We start from the raw sequence: 19,838 nt of genomic DNA, 5'->3' as shown, positions 1-19,838 counted from the left end.
GGGCAAGGGCTCTAGGCTGTAAGTCAAGCTACCACCTGAGTGACAGGGTTACTCAAATGCAGCTGGGCTAGCCCATGCCCTTGTACTTTATATGATCAGGATAGGGAGGCAGCTTGGCTGAGCCTGCTGGTGGTTTATATAATGCTGTGGTAATGCCAGGCAAGAAAGACAGATGGCAAGCTGGGGGGAGAAAGGGAGTATGTAATGAACAGAGGGGGTGTTGGCTTTGGGGCCCACATAGAGAGGCCAGGTGCTCAGGCCTCATATGCTGACATGGTACCGAGTGGGCAGGGATAAACCAGATGTTTTTTCTTTTTTTGAACTCAGGACCTAAGCACCATCCTTGGGCTTTCAAGGCTAGCACTCTACCACTTGAGCCACAGCACCACTTTCAGCTATTCTATGTATGTGATACCAAGGAATCGAACCCAGGTGGTCATGCATGCTTGGCAAGTACTCTACCACTAGGCTACACTCCCGGCCCCTGAGCCAAATGCTTCTGCATTCTCCAGGGTAGACAGTGCACACAGAGAAGATAGGCAAGGTTAGAAAGGCACAGCCTCTGTCTATGTGTCCCTCCAATGCAGCGATGCCAGGGTGCCTGAGGACTAGAAGAGGGGCAGCCCAACAGCTGCTGCTGAACCTGACTGAGAAGTCCACAGACAGGGGCTTTGCAGGCCTGCACTCAGCAGAGCCAGGGGTGGTTGTCCATCTAGGGCCTCACGTGAGCAGCGCCTGGAAAACGGCAATGACAGGGTCCTCGTGGGTGGTTACCAGCAGGACGCTGCGGAACTTGTCAATGAGCGTAAGCAGCTGGGAGCGCCGTGCGTTCTCGTTGTACATGATCTCTTCCAGATGGTGGCGGCCACGGAAGTAGTGAAGGAGTCTGGAGGGGAGAAGGTGATAGGAGCCTAGCGCAAGGACAGCCCCACAAAGGCCCAGCAGCCACTAGAAAGGATCCGCTCCAAGCTGAGGTGGGAGGGGTGAGGACCTGCTTTCCCCAAGCAACAAGGCAGACAGATGTCTTGGGCCTGACCCATCACTGTTCCCTGTGACTAGTGGAGGTGGCGTGAACCCATGAAGAAGCTCTGCTGCTCCAACAGGGATGGCCCAAGCCAGCCACCTGATGGGGGAGGGGGCTGCAGGAGGCTTTTCTGTGCTGCTGTGGCAGGGACCCTGTGCCAGGGGGCTTTCTGCAGCTAAGGCTGGCACAAAGCCTGGACCCACTGTTTGGAAGAATTATAGATGGTCCATAATGCCTGGGGCATAATTTTTTTTTTTTTTTTGCCAGTCCTGGGCTTGAGCTCGGGGCCTGAGCACTGTCCTTGGACTTTCTCAAGGCTAGAGCTCTACCACTTGAGCCTCAGCACAACTTCCAGCTTTTTTTCTATATATGTGGTACCAAGGAATCGAACCCGGGTCTTCATGCATGCTAGGCAAGCACTTTAACCACTAGGCCAAACTCCTGGCCCTGGGGCAGTTTTTAACCATACTGAATGCCAACGTGTAGCCTCTTGACCCCTCCCAGGTCAGGGTGAGGATGACAGACCATCAGGACACCATAATATGGGCATACTGGACCTATGGAAAAATGGCTTCCAACACCCATGTGAGTGGGAACTTGAGACCTGCTGCCTCTCGATCAGTGACAAAGATCCACATCCAGGCCTGGATCTCTGCACTCTCCAGACATAGGCTGTCGCACCACCTCTGTGCACAGGCACCACACCTCACCCACAGTCAATTAATTTACATGCACCTCTATGCCCTTCCCCCAACCCTCCCTTGCTGTCTGGACCCAACCTGGCAAACATGCGGAGGTCCTCGGGGTTCTGGGCTGCAGGCACACTGAGGATGGCTGCCCGCTCGTGCTCCGACAGACTGGCCAACAGGTTCTCCGTCATTCTTTTGTTCAGTGGTGAGTCCCCACTAGGAAGCAGCTCTGCACTGGAGTTGTCCATGCTGGGGCTGGTGAGGGTCATGTCATCACTGCTGGCTGGATTTGGGTGGGTGGGGGGGAGAGCATAGGTCAGAGTAGATTCCAAGATTTCAGGGGGGTGGGGACCCTTCTGCCCCACCTAGAGACTTGCAGCCCTGGGCATGTGTCCTCTTGTGTGGTAAACCTGGAACCCAAGGAACTACCCTTTGAATAGCCTGCTGTGTGTCCTGTACCCAAGGAACACTTGGGCACACAATCCTCAGCCAGCATGAGGGTAGAGCACCCTGGGTAGGTAGGCATCTTGCATACAGCCTGAAGCTTAAACACCAGACCTCAGGCCAAGAAACACTTCCAAAGCCTAGCAGGCCCTTGTCTGGAACATGGCAACACTGCTGTCTTTGGGGACACGGTGTCTCAGAGAAAGCAGATGAGGGCCTCAACCATCTGTGATGGTAGTATCCAGTCTGCTAATCCCAGGCTGCCCCTAACTCCAGTCACCCCCTGCTGACGAGACTACGGGCAGTGTGCCTCGTCCTCAGAGCCACGGTAGTACTGGGAGACAGGTCGGGGGTGCACATGTGGGCCCACGTCAGTCAAGCTTCCTGGTCACCACCCCAAGGCCCTCCCTCACCACCAACCAACACCTAGGAGGGGATCCTACTTGGGGAGCCAAAGCTGAGGGCATTGGGTGTGCTGAGGCTGCGTCCGCCAACCCTGGCAGTGAAGGGCACATCGTCCTCTCGTGGGCGGGGCTCCTCCTCACTGGGCGAAGCCATCAGGCAGACATAGGTGTGCAGCTGGAGGAGGAGTCGGCGCTGCAGCATCCACACCACCATCTGGATGAGCTGGGTCTGTGTGAGCAAAGGGAGGCGGGGGGCTGAAGTGCTTTCCCATCCCACAATTCCTTTCTGGGGACGAGGAAACCATGACCCATGGTTGCACTAGCAGGTTCCCTGGTGACGACTCCTAACAGGAGCCCTCATATCAGAAAAGGAGCCCCCAGCGCCACCGGTGCCAATGCCTACTGCTTCTCCTACAGTCAGCCTACCATGTCTCCCTCACTGGGCCCTGGGCCAGCACCCAGCTGTCTAGTCCACTCCGGGCCAAGCCCAGACACTGCCCATGAGCTGAAAATTCTCTCCTGGATCTACTTTCAAGTCTGCCCTGGACATGCAGGTGGTTTCAGAAGACAACCAGGGAAAGGGACGTCCTGCTCAAGTGTGACACACAAGACTTGACAGAGGTCAGCAGGTGGGCCTGACCTCTAGCCAAGAGCAGTGGAGGCTGGTGCTAGGTCATCTCACAGCCAGAGGGCACCAGTGTTCTCCTATCTGTCTAGAAGTAGCTGCCCAGTCACTCCCAGAAAGGGAATGGGCATGAGGTTGGATATACTAACCATGGTCAACACAAGATAAGGCAAAAGGCTGACAACAAACATCTACACTTAACATGGGACAGGATGCTAATTACAGGCTTGAGGGGCCTTCGGGAAAGGGTAACAGAAAGATGGAGTGTGAAATTCTCCCTCTCTCTCCTCTCTCTCTCTCTCTCCCTTCCTCCCTCCCTCCCTCCCTCCCTCTCTCTCTCTCTCCCTTCCTCCCTCCCTCCCTCTCTCTCTCTCTCAATCTCTCTCTCTCTCTCTCGTTATTGGTTGAGGGACTTGAACTCTGGGCCTGGGAGCTGTCCCTAAGCTCTTCAGCTCAAGGCTACCACCCTACCCCTTGAATCACAGCACCACTTCCAGTTTTCTGATGGTTAATTGGAGTTCAGAGTCTCATGGACTTTAGTGCCCGGGCTGGCTTTGAACCTTGATCCTCAGATCTCGGCCTCCTACGCAGCTAGGATTACAGGTATGAGCTACCAGCCCAGCAGGAGGGTGAATAATTTCTAAATGCATTGCAACTGAAGATAACAATAAGGAATCTCAATGAAATTGGCTTGTCAACAGGGGGTTGGGGAACAAGGAAAGAAAAAGCAATAGAGATGTTTATTCTGAGCAAAATACAAAATATGCGGGTTGGGAGTTTGGCTTAATGGTACGAGTGCTTGCCTAGCATGCATGAAGACCCGGGTTCGATTACTTGATACCACATACATAGAAAAAAAGTAGGAGTGGTGCTGAGGCTCAAGTGGTAGAGCTCTAGCCTTGAGAAAGTCCAAGGACAGTGCTCAGGTCCTGAGCTCAAGCCCAGGACTGGCAAAAATAAATAAATAAAATACAAAATATGCATGACTGAAATACATGGTAAAAAAAATCTTTGGTACAATTAATACACACTTAAATGTGTATTAATAATAACCGAAAAGTAAAACAGGCTCTCTTGAATGGAGGGGAGAAGGCAAAGAGGAATGATAAATACAGTTGAAGTAACGTATTTGCTTGTATGAAAATAAGACAATGAAATCTGTTGAAACTTTTCGCATGAAGGGGCATAGGTAAGGGAGAGTTAGAGAGATGATGAGTGTGGTCAGAATACATACATATTTATGGGTGTGCAAATGTCACAAGTCCCCTACCCTTTTTTTTTTTTTTTTACCAGTCCTGGGGCTTGAACTCAAGGCCTGAGCACTGTCATTGGGTTTTCTCAAGGCTAAAGCCCTACCACTGAAGCCACAGCACCACTTCTGGCTTTTCTATGTATGAGGTACTGAGGAATTGAACCTGAGTCTTAGTGGATGCTAGGCAAGTACGCAACCACTAAGCCAAACTCCTGGCCCTCACAAGTCCCTCTTGTACAACTAATGTACGCTAAGAAGGAAGGAAAGAGGGAGGAAGGGTGGGAAAGAAAAAGGGGAGGAAGGAGAAAAGGGGGAGGGAGGGAGGCAGGCAGGAAGGCAGGCAGGCAGGCAGGAAGGAAGGCAGCCAGGCAGGCAGGAAGGAAGGCAGGCAGGCAGGGAGAAAGGCAGGCAGGCAGGCAGGCAGGCAGGCAGGCAGGCAGGCAGGCAGGCAGGTGGTAGGAAGGCAAGCAGGCAGACAGGCTCAGGAGCTTCATAAGCATTAAACAGCACAGCATCCCTGGGATTTGGCAGAGCCAAACCCAGTGCATCCAAGCACCCTGGCAAAGTCTGAGGAACAGCTCAAGCATGACCTGGATAGTCAGTCCCACATTAACAAGACAACTGGGAAATCTCTGCTAGGATGGGAACACTGCCAGCCCCTCCCCAAGAACTGTCTGGGAGCCGGAAGGGAGAGGGCTGATACAAAGTATGTCTTTTATCCAACGGGTACTACCTGGCACAGTTCCAGGAAACCAAAGGGTCTGTCACACTCAGGATCTAAATTAACTGAAAAACAAAGATCTTTTTCTCATTTGCAATGTAAGAAGAGGTGGCTTTTTTTTTTTTTTGCTAGTCCTGGGGTCTGAACTCAGGGCCTAAGCACTGTCAACAGGCTTTCCTTCTGGCTTTTTCTATACATGTGGTACTGAGGAATCAAACCTGGGTGTTTGTGCATGCTAAACAAGCACTCTACCATTGGAGCTGCACTCCAGGCCCCAAGAGTTTAATTTTTTTTTTTTTTGGCTGGGGGAGTCATGGGGCTTGAACTCTGGGCCTGGCCGCTGTCCCTGAGCTCTCCAGCTCAAAGCTATCACCCTATTCTTGAGCCACAGCCCCACTTCCCATTTTCTAGAGATTAATTGGAGATAAGTCTCTAGGCTTTGTAATGCCCGGGCTGGCTTTGAACTGGGATCCTCAGATCTCAGCCTCCTGAGTAGCTAGGATAACAGGTGTAAGCCACCACGCTAGCTCCAGGAGTTTACTTTTAAGGACTCATTTAGTCTAGCAGATCTGACATGTATTAAAATCAATAATTTGCCTTTGGAGACAAAGCACTGAGAACATCCAGTTTGTCTCAAACACTTGTACTATCTGGCCCTTGGTCCAGGCAGTCAATGAAAGGGAGGGGGCACAGTTTCCTGGATGTCTGTCACCAAGCAAGAGGCTGTAAAAGGGAAACCTTAAAGTATACAAGGGAGGTCAACCACTGAAAGTCACTCTCCACATCTGAAGGACAGCCTTTCCATACCAGACAGCAGCAGTCCTTTTGAATAAGAAGATTCAGGGCCCCTGGCTGGGAGTTTGGCCTAGTGGTTAAAGTGCTTGCCTAGCATGCACAAAGACCCAGGTTCGATTCCTTGGTACCACTTACTTAGAAAAAGCCGGAAGTGGTGCTGAGGCTCAAGTGGTAGAGCTCTAGCCTTGAGAAAAATCCAAGGACAGTGCTCAGACCCTGAGCTTAAGCCCAGGACTGGCAAAAAAAAAAAAAAAAAAAAGATTCTGGGCCCTTAGGCTGAGCCCCCAGGAGCAAGGAGACATGAGTCAAGCTCTCTTGGAAGGTAGGATCCAGGCTCAGAGGAAGAAGCTACCATTGCATCCTCTATCTGCCCAGAAGGAAGCATGAGCCAGGAAAGGCCACTGCTCTCTTGCCAAGCTTAACTCCGTTCTAACCAAAGGAGACTACACATCCAGGAGGTACCATAAACCTGGTCACTACTGCTGTGTCCACAGGCAGCCTGGCTTTTGGGTCACCTGCACAGAACACTCCCCATACCAAGACAGAAGGGACAACAATGTGAAAGGCCTTTTAGACAGGACAGTCAGGAAGGCGGTACCTGAGCCACCTCACATACCACCCACATACCACGTTCCTGGGCTTCTGTAACTCACCTCTTGTACCGGCGGGGCCAGAGGACTCCTGAACTCTGACAAGGAGACTGGCAAGGAAAACTTGGCCAGAACAGATGGCAGGTCATGGGCTGGAAACTGGTGGGAGAACTGCTCAGCCAGTGGTGAGTACCTGGGGGACGAGAACACCGCTGCAGGCAGAGTAGACGCCTGGCGCACTCTCATCACAGGCTCTCCCTGGGCTGCAGAGAATCACCAAATGGTCTACAGCCCAGGAAGGTCAGATGAGAACAGGAGGCAGTAAGGTATCCTGGCAGACGTTCTGGAAGGCAGACCCAAAGCCCTGTCTCTCAAGAGGAGGCAGAGGGACTGGGAGTTTGGCCTAATGGTAGAGTGCTTGCCTAGCACACACAAAACCCTGGGTGATTCCTTGTTACCACATACACAGAAAAAGCCGGAAGTGGCGCTGTGGCTTAAGTGGTAGAGCACTAGCCTTGAGCAAAAAAAGCTCAAGGACAGTGCTAAGGCTCTGAGTTCAAGCCCCAGGACTAGCAAAAAGGAAAAAAAAAAAAAAAGAGGGGGCAGCTGCCACAAACACCAGCCACTCCAAGCCCCTCTAATCTTAGCCAGGAAGGGGGAGTCTTGACAAGTAACAGCGCGGGGCCCTGAGTCCGACCAGAATCCAGACAGACGTGGGCACATCCAAGGCTGGGCATTACGGCACAGGCCCACCCGGGGGTACCACCCTGCCAGACTTATCCCCTCTTACTTTTGATTACAGGCCGTGGAAGCCAGTGGTACTCACAGACAAACGCTGGCATTGGGAGACAGGACATAGACATTGTTCTCACACAGTGGATAGATGATCACAGCCTTGCCCCAGTACACCAGGTGAGCTGCAAGCTGGAAGACCTGAGGCAAAGGAAGCCAAGAGGACCAGGCCTTGCTGGGTGTCGAGGGCTTTCACTTGTCATCCTAGCTACTGAGAAGGCAGAGCTTGAAACAGTTCAAAGCCAGCCTGAGCAAGAAACTACATGAGACTCTTCTCTCCAAAGAATCACCAAAATGTTGGAAATGGAGCTGTGGCTCAAGTGGTAGAGCACCAGCCTTGAGTGAAGAAGCGAAGGGACAGCCTCTAGGAACTGCGTTCCAGCCTCAGTGCACACTCACACACACACACGCACACGCACACGCACACGCACGACCAGGCCCAGGGAGCCACAGTCTCCCACACCGGACGAGCCGCCTGGGCGCAGGCAGCGCATGTTACAGCCTTCTTCCTTGACTTCAGGGAACATCTTACCAAGCTCCACGGGTGCCGGGCATGGCAGGTACACTGCGTTCCCCGTGCTCTTGACCACTTGCTCACGTGCTGCTCGGTATCACCATTTCCCCATCAGAGCCCTGTGTGGTCTTGGCCACTGCTAAGGCACAGTGTTGGTAGGCACAAGTAGCAAACCCGTAAGCAGAGGGCCGTGAGCACAGGGTCAGCCACGCTGGGCAGCACTTGCCTGAATGTCCTAGCCGACTTTCCACTCAAGGTGCCACCCCTGAGTACCCTTACTTCCTCCCATCCTTCTAGTTCCTCATACACTAGGAGACACTCTTTCCAGGGGTCTTTAAGACACCCGGCTACATGGAGGGAGGCACAGCATCAAAGCCCTTCATTCACGTATCAAGTCCAAGCGTGTCCGCCTGTGTCCTCAGGGAACAGATCTATTCTCCTAGCAGGTCAGTACAGGACAGTGAGTCCCCTACATGATACAGCACTCACTACACTGCTAAGGACACATCACACCGAGTAACATGGCACAGTGGTACCACCCACTGGGCACACAGCACTTCCATCAGAGCTCTTCTTTTCCCTCATCCCAAATGTTGCCAAGCTCTCTGGCAGAGGCACCCTCATGATCTCCCCCTCTGCCACCAGCTCTCCCTGGAGCAGCTCTGCCTGTCTCTCTGCCTCTCCAAGACAGCAGAGGCAGCTAGAGCACGAGGCTACAGGTCCACAACCAAGTGCCACAGGGCTAAAATCAATGAAGCCTGCTCTGGCAGGAGGTTCTACGAGAAAATCTGCTCTTTCCCCTTCCAGATACCAGAGCCCTTTGGCTTCTGCCCACATCACTCCAATCTTTGCCTCTGTGGTCACATTATCTTCTTCTCTAGTGCAGTCAAATCTCTCTCCCTTTCCCAATAACAGTAATCTTAGGATTTCAGTTAGGACCCACCAGAATTACCTTTCATCTCAATGTTGTGTGTGTGTGTGTGTGTGTGTGTGTTTCCTGGGGACCTGTCTTTGAGCTTTTATGCTCACAGCTAGCACTCTACCACTTGAGCCACCTCCATCTCCACCTTTTTGTTTGGTTTTGTTTTGTCAGTTGTGGGGCTTGAACTCTGGGCCTCAGCACTGTCCCTGAGCTCTTCAGCTCAAGACTAGCACTCTACCACTTGAGCCACAGTGACACTTCCAGTTTTCTGGTAGTTAACTGGAGATAAGAGTCTCATAGACTGAGTGGGGGGAGGGAAATGGGAACAAAACCATGAGAAGAGGTATCAATGTGTAAGAAGTAATGTACCCACCACCTAATGAATGTAACTGTAACCCTCTATACATTATCCTGACAATTAAAAAGTCTCATAGACTTCAGTGTCCCAGCAGGCTTTGAACCGCGATCCTCAGATCTCAGCCTCCTGTGTAGCGAGGATTACAAGCATGAGCCACCGTGCTGGCAAGTCTGTGAGACCTTTATCTCCAGTTAAGTATCAAAAAAGGTGGAGATAGCCAGGTGTGGTGGCTCACACCTGTAATCCTAGCTACTCAGGAGGCTGAGATCTGAGGATTGCGGTTCAAAGCCAGCCTGGGTACTAAAGTCTGTGAGATTCTTATCTCCAGTTAACCACCAGAAAACGGGAAGTGGTGCTGTGGTTCAAGGAGTAAGGGTGGTGGCCTTGAGCTGAAGAGCTCAGGAACAGTGCACAGGCATAGAGTTCAAGCCCCAGGACCGACCAAAAAAAGTCTCACAGACTTTCCTGCCAGGGCCAGCTTTGAACCATCACCCTCAGATCTGTCTCCGTAGAAGCTAGGATTACAGATGTGAGTCACCAGCATCCAGTGTCTAAGATCTTTTAACTTCATAGTGTCTGCAAAGCCCCACACGGGTTCACACCCATCACCTGGGGAAATATGACATAGAGGTCCACAAGGGACAATGCTCAACTGAAAACAAATAAGAGACAGTGTAATTCTAAATCTATTATTCCAAAATAATGCACTTATGTCATCAGGAATGCTGGCACACACCTGTAATCCTAGCTAATGCAGGCTGGGGTGGGTCACTTGAACCCAGGAGTTTGAGTCCAGTCCGGGCAACACAGCGGACTGTATCTCAAAAAAGCAAAAATAATTTTAAAAAATGGCAGGCACCAGTAGTTCATGTCCATAATCTTAGCGACCTGGAATCCGAGAACAAGAGGATCACAGTTTGAGGCTGTCCCAGGCACAGATGTTCCCAAGACATACTCTCAACCACAGCTGGGTACAATGGCAGACACTTTGCTATAATCCCGCCCACAGAGAAGAGTCCAAGAGACCCTCCTCCAGGAGGGAAGCTGGCATGGTGGTCCATGCCTCTGATCCCCGCAATGTCAGGAAGCCTGCACTAGTCAGAGAAATGGCTCAGGAATGCTTCAGGAAAGGAGGCAAGATCTACCTCAGAGATAACCAGAGGTAGCAGGAGCCCTAAATTCTAACTCCAGTGCTACAAAAGTAAGTAAAATAAGTGACTATACACACATACTACTGGAGACATGCATCTATAATCCCAGCAAGATGAGGCAGGATCGCCACAAATTCAAGGCCAGCCTAGCCTATAAAAAGACCCTGTCTCAACAACAAGGCTGGCAGAACAATTCAATGGTAGGGTACTAGCCTAACAAGTTCAAGGCTCTGCATTCAATTCTCAGGACTAAAGAAATAAACAGCAGGACCCAGGCCTGAGTTCAAGTATCTAGGACTGATAAAACAAAAACAAATAAATAGCACAGTGCAGGTAGCTCACACCTGTAATCCAAGCTACTCAGGAGGCTGAGATCTCAGAAATGAAGTTGGAAGTCAGTCCATGAGACTTACAGCCAATGAACCACCAGAAAACTGGAAGCTACACTTTGGCTCAAAGTGTTTTCTAGTGATCATTCAGAGATAACTCTCTCAGTCTTTTGTGCCTGGGCTGGCTTTGAACCATCATCCTCAGATCTCGGCCCCCTGAGTAGCTAGGATTACAGGGGTGAGCCACCACACCAGTGGATTTGAACACGCGCACAGCTACCTTCCACGTGACATTCCTTATGAGAACACACGGGCCGCCCTTCACTCTGCAGGAGAGCAGGGACACTAAGTCCACTGAAACTCCTATGTCTGAGGATGCCACAAAGCAGGTAACACGTGGTCTCTATGTACTTAGGAAGCAGGTTTTATTTATTTATTTATTTGCCAGTCCTGGGACTTGAACTCAGGACCTGGGCATTGTCCCTGCAGGCCTTTTTGTTCAAAGCTAGCACTCTGCCACTTGAGCCATAGCACTACTTCCGGCTTTTTCTGTGCATGTGGTTCTAGGGAATTCAATCCAGAGCTTCGTGCATGCTACCACTAGGCCATGCTACTGGCCCCCCCACCTTTTTTTTTTTTTTTGGTGCTGGTTCTGGTGCTTGAAGTCAGGGCCTAGGCCTAGGCACTGTCCCTGAGCTTTTATACTAAAGGCTGGCATTCTCTCATGTGAACCACAGCTCTACTTGTGGCTTTTTGGATGTTCAATTAGAGATGTGACTTTCTCATATGTTCCTGCACAAGTTGGCTTCAAACCACAATCCTCAGATCTAAGCCTCATGAATAGCTAGGATTACAAACATGAGCCACAGCACCCAGCAGAAACGGACTTATTCTGAAAGAAGAAATTTAAAAAGCTGCTATGGGTTCTGAGGTTTGGCTAGTTTAGAGCTTATCCACAATTTTAGAGAAATATAAATTGTGGATATGTAGAAAAAACACAGTGTACCAATCAAAAACAAACCACTAAATTTATACTGAAATCACTATTACATTTACCTGTGTAATTTTGCAATCCCCTTTCTACATTTATTAAAAAGTTCTAAAAAAAAAAAAAAGTGCTATGGGGGGAAAAAAAAAAAAAAAACAGCATGGGAGTCAGTAAGGCCCAGACAGCTGTGATGTTCCTACCTCCCTGGACCTACCTCTCAGACCCAACCAGTACCAAGAAATGGGGCTGGAAGGGCACAACACCTGCCAAGTGCTTGTGGCCTCTGAGGAACCCAAGCCCCAAGGTGGGTCTCTGTTGCCCCCTGGTGGCTGCATGGTATGCACCCTCCAGACTGGGTCTGGTCCTGCCCCAAGACTTGGTAGTGTTCACAGCCCTGGCAGAGATGGTCCCATGAGCAGCCCCTGGCTGGAGCTTCTATGCTTTTCCTCTCTCCTCCCGCTCGCTCAAACCAAAAGCACCAACAAGACTGAGGGGCCTCTGATCCCAAAGGGAAGCCCACAAGCACAGGGTTCAGAAGAAGGTAGCACTTATACGACGAACAGAAGCCAGGGTATGCACACACAGCATAGTACTGTGCTCAGGTTCTGAGTCAAGCTTCCTGACCTCACTTGCCACCTCATCTGCTACTGTCTAAACTCCCTGAGGTCTCTGATACCCTACCTATCCCGGTCTGAGGATCCCATCCTCCAGGCCTTTGCCTAGTGCTAGAAACAACTCTCCTTTCTCCTACAGCTTGCATAACCTCTCCTCAACAGAGGAAGGAGTTCCTGTGGCTTACAAGGCTAGTCCTGAACCAGGTTTGGCTCAGATACCAGACCTTACATTTCACTCCAAGAGCTACCTGATTCACTGCAGTCTATGAAGCAGGCCCTGGGGATGCAACATGGCCAGAAGCTTGCTTGCTTTCACCCAAAGGGCTGCTGGGTCCCCAGAGGCCTACCTGTAACAAGGCCAGATCAGCATCCTGTGCTAGCTGCTGCAGGTTCTTCACCGGCGAGGTGGTCTTGATCACACGCACCAGTGCTGGGGAACAGTCAACAGGGAGCTCACTCAAAAGGGACTTCTCATCGCTGAGGAGCAGCAAGGCATGGTAGGGGCTGACAAACAGAGTTACACGTCAGAGGGACATACAGAGCTACAGGTGCCCAGCACCAGGTATGGGCTTGGAATACCCAGGCACTGAACTGTGCACAGGAGAGGCTGAGGGAGTGATCCAACAAGCCTACAAGGGACCTTTAGAAGATCTGCACAGAGGCTCTACTGCAGGAGCAGGGAGGACTAACAAAGAGGATGAATAAGAGTGAAAAGGCTCAGGGACAATACCTAGGCCCAGAGTTCAAGCTCAACCACCAATGAAAAAAAAAAAGAATATGGTCAGAGTAGTTTATTTCATGTATGAAAGTGGAACAGTCAAAACTTTTTATATTGTTTTGGGAAGGAAGGAAGGAATTGTGTTGAGGTAAGGAAGAGGGAGGCAGTGACAGTGTCATATCTGTAGTCCTAACTACTCAAAAAGGCTGAGATCTGAGGACTGAAGTTCTAAATCAGACGAAGCAGGAAAGTGCGTGAGATTCATATCTCCAAATAACTAAAAGGGGGGGGGGAGCCAGAAGTGGAGCTGTGGCTAAAGTGGTAGAAGGCTGGCCCTGAGAAAAAAGCTAAGGGACAGTGTCCAAGCCCTGAGTTCAAGATCCAATACCAGCAAACACACACGCACAGAGAGAGAAGAGAGAGAGAGAGAGAGAGAGAGAGAGAGAGAGAGAGAGAGAGAGAGAGAGAGAGGGAGGGAGGGAGGGAGGGAGGGAGGGAGGGAGAGAGGGAGAGAGGGAGAGAAAGAGAGAGAGAGAGAGAGAGAGAGGAGAGGGATATATTTCAATTTGATCTGGACAAACCATACGTACATACACACTATCCCAATGAAATCCTCCTTGTAAAACTCATGTGTCCCGTTGATGAGCTTTTTTGCTCAAAGTTAGTGCTCTCTCACTCTGAACCACAGCACCACTTCCGGTTTTTTACTAGGAGTGCTTGCTAGGAAAGCACTCTACCATGAGGCCAAACTCCCGGCCCCTCACTTCCAGCTTTTCTATGTCTGTGGTACTGAGGAATCAAATGCAGGTCTTTATGCATGCTAAGCAAGCACTCTACCACTAGACCAAACTCCTGGCCCCAACCAACTACTAATGTTTTTTTTTTAAAAAGAAAATTTACAAGAATTACTGTTGCCTTCAGGGAAAAAAACAAATTAGAACAAAACAAGAAGAGGGACTAGATACTTCAACTCCACATCTTACCTCTGGGATCAGCTAGCATGTTTGCAGCTTGAAGAAATGAGTGAATCCCAGGTAGGAGTGTGGCCTAGTGGTAGAGTGGGTTTAATTCCTCAGTACCACACACACAGAAAAAAAAACAGAAGTGGTGCTGTGATGCTGTGGCTCAAGTGGCAGAATGCCAGCCTTGAGTAAAACACATCTAAGGACAGTGCCCAGGCCCTGAATTCAAGCCCCAGGACTAACAAGAAAGAAAGAAAGAAAGAAAGAAAGAAAGAAAGAAAGAAAGAAAGAAAGAAAGAAAGAAAGAGAGAGAATCCCTTCTAAGGTCAAACATAGGAATAGCAAACATAGGAATAACAAAATCTCCTACATAGCTAAGAACAGAACTACATGAAAAAATGTGCTTAGCAGGAAGACTGCGGGAAAAGGCACTGACCTGGACTGTGAATGGGGAGGGTGAGAGAACTGGTCAGTCAGAGCTTTGTTTTCTGCCATTTCCAAACATGGAGTATGTCTAGATTTCTTTTTTCTCTTTAAATTTCTTTTCCAGTCCTGAAACTTGTGTCCTGGGAACAATCCCTGGACACTTTTTGCTCAAGGTAGCACTCTGCCACTTAAGCCACAACGCCACTTTCGGCTTTTTCTGTGTATATGGCTCTGAGGAATTGAACCCAGGGCTTCATGCATGTTAGGCGAGCATGTTACCACTGGGCCACACTCTCAGCCTCGTTTTTTAATTCTCTTCCCTTTTTCTGCGGGGTACTGGGGATGAAACTAGAGCCTCGTGCATGCTGATCAAGTGCTCCACCATAGAGCTACAACCCCAGCTGCAGATTCTATATGTATGTGTGTGCGTGTGCCAGTACTGGGGTTTGCTCTCGGTCGGCTTCTTGGTTCATTGTTAGTGGTTGAGCCACACTTCCACTTCTGACCTTTCACTGGTTACCTGGAGGTAGAATCTCTCCATTTGTCTTCCTGGGTTGGTTTTAAACTGTGATTCTCAGATTTCAGCTTCCTGAGTAGCTAGGATGGTAGGCATGAGCCACCAGCACCCAGGAGATCTTTGGGGTTTTTTTTTTTTTTGCTTTGTTTTGTTTTGTTTAATTAATAATGAACAGTTTAAGCCAGGTGTGGTGGCTCACGTCTGTAACCCTAGCTACTCAGGAGGCTGAGATGTGAGGATCACAGTTCAAAGCCAGCCTGGGCACAAAAGGACCTGAGACTCTTATCTCCAATTAACCTCTAAAAAATGAGAAGTGGGGCTTAGCTCAAGGGTAGCCTTGAGCTGAAGAGCTCAGGGACAGTGCCCAGGCCAAATTCAAGCCCCATGACCCACAAAAATAAATAAATACATAAATAACATAAATAACTGTTCAAAGAAATGATGATATGATGGTATGCATGTGCTCACACACACTTCTACCAAATTAGTCTGATTTTCTTAACTTTTCATTTTTTTGTCAGTCCTGGAGCTTGAATTCAGGGCCCGGGTATTGTCCTTGGATTTTCTCAAGGCTAGCACTCTACCACTTGAGCCACAGCACCATTTCCAACTTTCTCTGTGTATACGGTACAGAGGAACTGAACCCAGGGCTTTGTGCATGCTGGGTGAGTACTCTACCATTAGGCCAAGCTCCAGGCCCTGCTGTTGTTTTTCTTTTCTTTTTTTTTTTTTTTGTTGGTTATGGGGCCTACATGCTGTCCTTGACCTCTCTTGCTCAAGGCTAGCTTCTACCACTTTGAGTCACAGGGCCACTTCCTAGTCTCAGTTCTTTCCTTTCAGGAAATAATCAAGAAATGGAAGCTGGGTGCAGTGGCTCCTGCCTATAATCCTAGCTACTTAGGAGACTAAGTTCTGAGGACTGAGGCTAGAAAGGAAAGTAAATGGGACTCATTTTTTTTCTGGGGGGGGAGGGTGGGTTGTTCGTTGGGCTTGAATTCAGGGCCTGGGCACTGTCCCTGAGCCTCTTGGTGCTCAAGGCTAGCACTCTACCCCCTGAACCACAGTGCCACACCCTATCTTGAGTGGTTAACTGGAATAAGTGTCTCATCAAGACTTTTATGCCCAAACTGGCTTTGAATCTTGAGTCTCAGACCTCAGCTTCTTGAGTAGCTAGGATCACAGGTGTGAACCACCAGTTCCAACATGTCTGTGAGACTCTTATCTCCAATTAAAAGTGCTTAAACAGCTTCTAGTGGAGCTGTGACTCAGGATGTAGAGCAATAATAGCCTTGGGCAAAAAAATAAAAAAAAAAATCAGGGACAGTGACCAGATTCTGAATTGACATTCTTGGACTGGAACAAACAAAAAGCAATTGAGATCCCACAAAATCTCCCCCCCCCCCATCTCCCGCCTCACCCCCCCCTCCACCCGCCCCTTCCCGCCCTTGAACACAGAGCCACAGAGCCATGGTGCCGTCCCGGGTCCCTGGGCTCTTTTGCTCTAGGCTAGCACTCTACCACTTGGAGCCATAGCACCACTCCCTGTGATATATTCTGACTCTTATGCAGGTCACTGAGCAGCACCATGGAGACAAAGGTTTTGGAGGCCTGGGTCTTCCCTACACTTACCACGAAGCCATCCCAGGCTGCACGAGCTGCACCAGGGGAGGGTCCTGGCAGGGAGCCAAGCAGTGCTGGCCCTAGGGGCCCAGGAAAAACCAGGCAATGGAACATTTCTGGACAGAACCAGACTTTTCTTTTTTAATGTGCTTTTATTAACAGTAGAGCATTTCATGCCAATGTTTCACATTAGGAAGAAAAAAAGAATATTTGGAACAAAGAAACTCAGTAGTCCCAAGGAGGAGGAAGGAGGAAGTGATTCTTACCGGATGGCTTTCAGGCTCCGCTCAATGGCCTCGGGGGGGATCAGGCTAGAGGCTGCATAGTGGATCTTGTGGGGCAAGCAGAAGCTCACTTCCAGCCAGCTGTTGATATGAAGCCGAACCACACCAGATGTGCACAGGCTGAGGGAGAGTGGACGTCATGACTGCAAGAGACTTCTACACATTCCCACAGGATCTTTCTAAACACGCACACACCACACACATGACTAGCTCCAGGCCCTGCCTCGTACAGGGCTCTGCTGCATGGAGAAGGCTGCAGATGGTCATGGCAGGTCAAGGAAGCATCTTTTCAACTCTCAGTACACTAGAATACACGCATACAAATTAATTTCTGGAGAGCCTTGGGACTGCAGTCCAACCTATCTGTCACGCTCTAGGCGAGCCCCTCCATCTCACCTGCAGGCTCAAAGCAGCAGAGGCATTAATGCAGTGGAGGCTGCCTTCTTGGGGCCCTGGCAGACACCTGGCACCTTGTGAAGCATCTTCAGCTTACCCTACACTATGTAGGCCACTCACAGTAGGCAGCTGGGCAGAGTAGGATCTGTTACCAAAGGGATAACAGGTAGGAGGCCAAGGGGGTGGGGGTGCTCAAGTCCCATTGAATGTTATAACTGTACCAAACAAAGTGAGCTAGGCACCAATGGCTCACACCTATATTAGCTATTTCGGAGGCAGACATCTGAGGATCGTGGTTCAGAGCCAGTCTGGTAAGAAAAGCACCATGAGACTCTTCATGTCCAATTACTCAACACGTACAAAAGCTGGAAGTGGAGGTACAGCTCCCGAGGGAGAGCACCACACCTGAGGAGAGCAGCCACACACACACACACAGCCAGGGGAAAGGAGCTGTTCCTCTGCTGGGTGCCAACAGCACTTGGTGGTGTTGGAGGAAAGCCAACCGTCTAGCAAAGCCCCCTGTGGCCACTTATTCTGCCCAGCAGGACCTGCAAGATGTTCCCTAAAATCTGTCTTCCTCCAGCCAGGGTGAGAAGAGCCAAGGAGGGTCTTCTCTCTGCATTATGCAGGGAGCACAGCCTAAAGCTTCACTGTGATACTATCACAGCAACACTTAAAAAGGAGCAAGACACATCGCTGTTCCTAGCTGCCACTTTCTATAGCACCTTCCCCCATCACGTTTGCTCTGCTATCCTCCACTCAGAAGAGAAGCCCAAAACTGCTTTTCCCACCACCTCCCTACCCACTGTGTTATCCCCAGCTCCTGGATTGGAGAATGAGTCACGATACCCACATCCAGCTAAGTGTGGGTATCAGACCAAAAGATCAGAAGGCCTGAAAGGACTCTTCCTGCCCAGATCAGAAGGTGGAGGTGGTGCCTCGCACCTGCCATGTCACACATAAATGCAGAGTGTCTGAGCTGTCACCACTTGGGAAGCAACCCAACAGCCCTCACTAACTAGCACTAAGACAGTTCTCTTTGATTTCTTCCTTTCTCTCTTGTGTGTGTTTGTGCATGTGTGTGCACGTGTGCACGCGTGCTGGCTTAGGGGCTTTAAAACTCAGGGACACTTTTTGCTCAAGGCTAGCACTCTACCACTTGAGCCACAGTGCCACTTCTGGCTTTTTTTGTGTATGCAATACCAAAGAATCGAACCCAAGTCTTCGTGCATGCTAGGCAAGCACTTTACCACTAGGCTACACTCCTGGCCCCTCATTTAGCTTTTTTGCACTCTACCACTTGAGCCATGCCTTCAGTCTAGCACGTCTCTGGCTAGCTGGAGATGGAATTTCACAGATCTTTCTATCTGGGCTAGCTCTGACACAAGATTCCCAGATCCCAGGCTCCCAGGCAGCTATGAGTGATTACAGGAATGTGCCACTGGCATTTGCCTATAGATGATTCTTGCAGCCTCTTCCCAAAAGCTTCAATCTACAAACCAAACACCCTAAGCACTAGCTTTGAGGTCCACTCGGGCAGGAATAAGAGATGAGGAAGAGAAATATGGAAAAAAGACATAACACATTTGTGCCCCTTCCAAACACCTCCTGTTCACTCTTCCTCAGAAGTATCTAGAAAATCCCTGCCTGCCACCCACAAGCCTCAGAACTGCAGTGGAGGAGGGCAGCGGTGAGGCACAGAGTGAGCTGTGTGGGTAGGTCTAGTGGGTGAAGGGTGTTCCAGAGTCACCTACAGAGAAACGTATGAGATAGTTTAGTGAGAGTCAAGATTTTGGAACAAACACTTCTTCTAGATGTAGGAGCTAACAAAGTACGTCTGAGGAGACAGAGACCCAAAGAGCTGCACCCTCTCCAGCCAAGATCTTTACGGGGCAGAAAGCTCACAACAAACCCTGAGAAACTGCCTGGCCTCCCAAGAAATCAAAGATCACAGCGTACGAGATCTGCCCAGGGGACTGAGATTCCTGGACCATTTGACTGAGCACAGGAAGGACCTCAGCATCCGCACACCAATGGGAAGAGAAGGGAAGTGAGGCCTCAGACTACTGTAGGCATCTCTGTGAAAACACTGACCTCCACATAACTTCCCACATGGGCAGAAAGGGGGCCAACTAAATATAAAAAGAGCCTCTATTTTTGAACTATCCTATTTAGAGTACAGTATAAGGTAGCTACTGGAAAAACCCAGAATCAGAAAGCCATCATAGCTCCCGTCATTTCCAATATAGCTGTTCTGCTCCACCAAGGATCTCAGGGTTGCCACATTTAAGTGACACCCAACACACAAGTGCTGAGTCCCCACAGACTATTCCAGGCACTTAGCAAACAGCAGGAAATAGAGAAATATGCAGCCCTGCATCCATTAGGAGCACGGAGAAAGACACATATAGCTATATGCAAACTGTAGAAACCACCGTTGTAGAAAAAGACACAAATCTGGGGGCATGGTTCTATGTGGTACAGCACCAACCTAACACGCATGAACCCTAAGATGAAGTGCTACTACCTCTAAAAAACTACACATAAACAGACAAACAAACAAGTAAATAAATGTAGAGAAGGGGAAAAAAAGCACAAATTGATGAGATACGTAGAAGGGAACAGAGGGTGTGGAGACAACAAGGACCAGCGCCAGCCGTGGGTTTAAGGGTCACCCCAAGGCCTCTGTAGCATCTGACTGGC

General features: G+C 49.8%; 1 protein-coding gene across 5 annotated transcripts in view; it reads right to left on the bottom strand.

Moving 5' to 3' along the window:
- Positions 1–323: 323 nt before the first annotated feature.
- The window catches only part of Nprl3 (NPR3 like, GATOR1 complex subunit), a 46,118-nt gene continuing 26,603 nt past the window's right edge, over positions 324–19,838 (bottom strand). For 3 of the 5 annotated variants that reach the window (XM_090324905.1, XM_090324901.1, XM_090324900.1), the window contains 7 exons: positions 16,722–16,859; positions 12,560–12,716; positions 7,371–7,477; positions 6,608–6,737; positions 2,601–2,790; positions 1,804–1,996; positions 324–886 (listed from right to left, as the gene is read on the bottom strand). In XM_090324905.1, the coding sequence (XP_090181031.1) occupies positions 721–886; positions 1,804–1,996; positions 2,601–2,790; positions 6,608–6,737; positions 7,371–7,477; positions 12,560–12,716; positions 16,722–16,859 (1,081 nt within the window). In that variant the 3' untranslated portion in view covers positions 324–720. The remainder of the gene's footprint in view (positions 887–1,803; positions 1,997–2,600; positions 2,791–6,607; positions 6,738–7,370; positions 7,478–12,559; positions 12,717–16,721; positions 16,860–19,838) is intronic. The other 2 variants (XM_090324902.1, XM_090324904.1) reach the window with 2 other exon arrangements.

Source organism: Megascapheus bottae, chromosome 36, assembly GCF_031878675.1.
Source record: "Megascapheus bottae isolate mThoBot1 chromosome 36, mThoBot2.hap1, whole genome shotgun sequence".
Classification (NCBI taxonomy): domain Eukaryota; kingdom Metazoa; phylum Chordata; class Mammalia; order Rodentia; family Geomyidae; genus Megascapheus; species Megascapheus bottae.
Note: the sequence above shows the minus strand (reverse complement) of the source record. Positions and strands in the feature narration are given on the sequence as shown.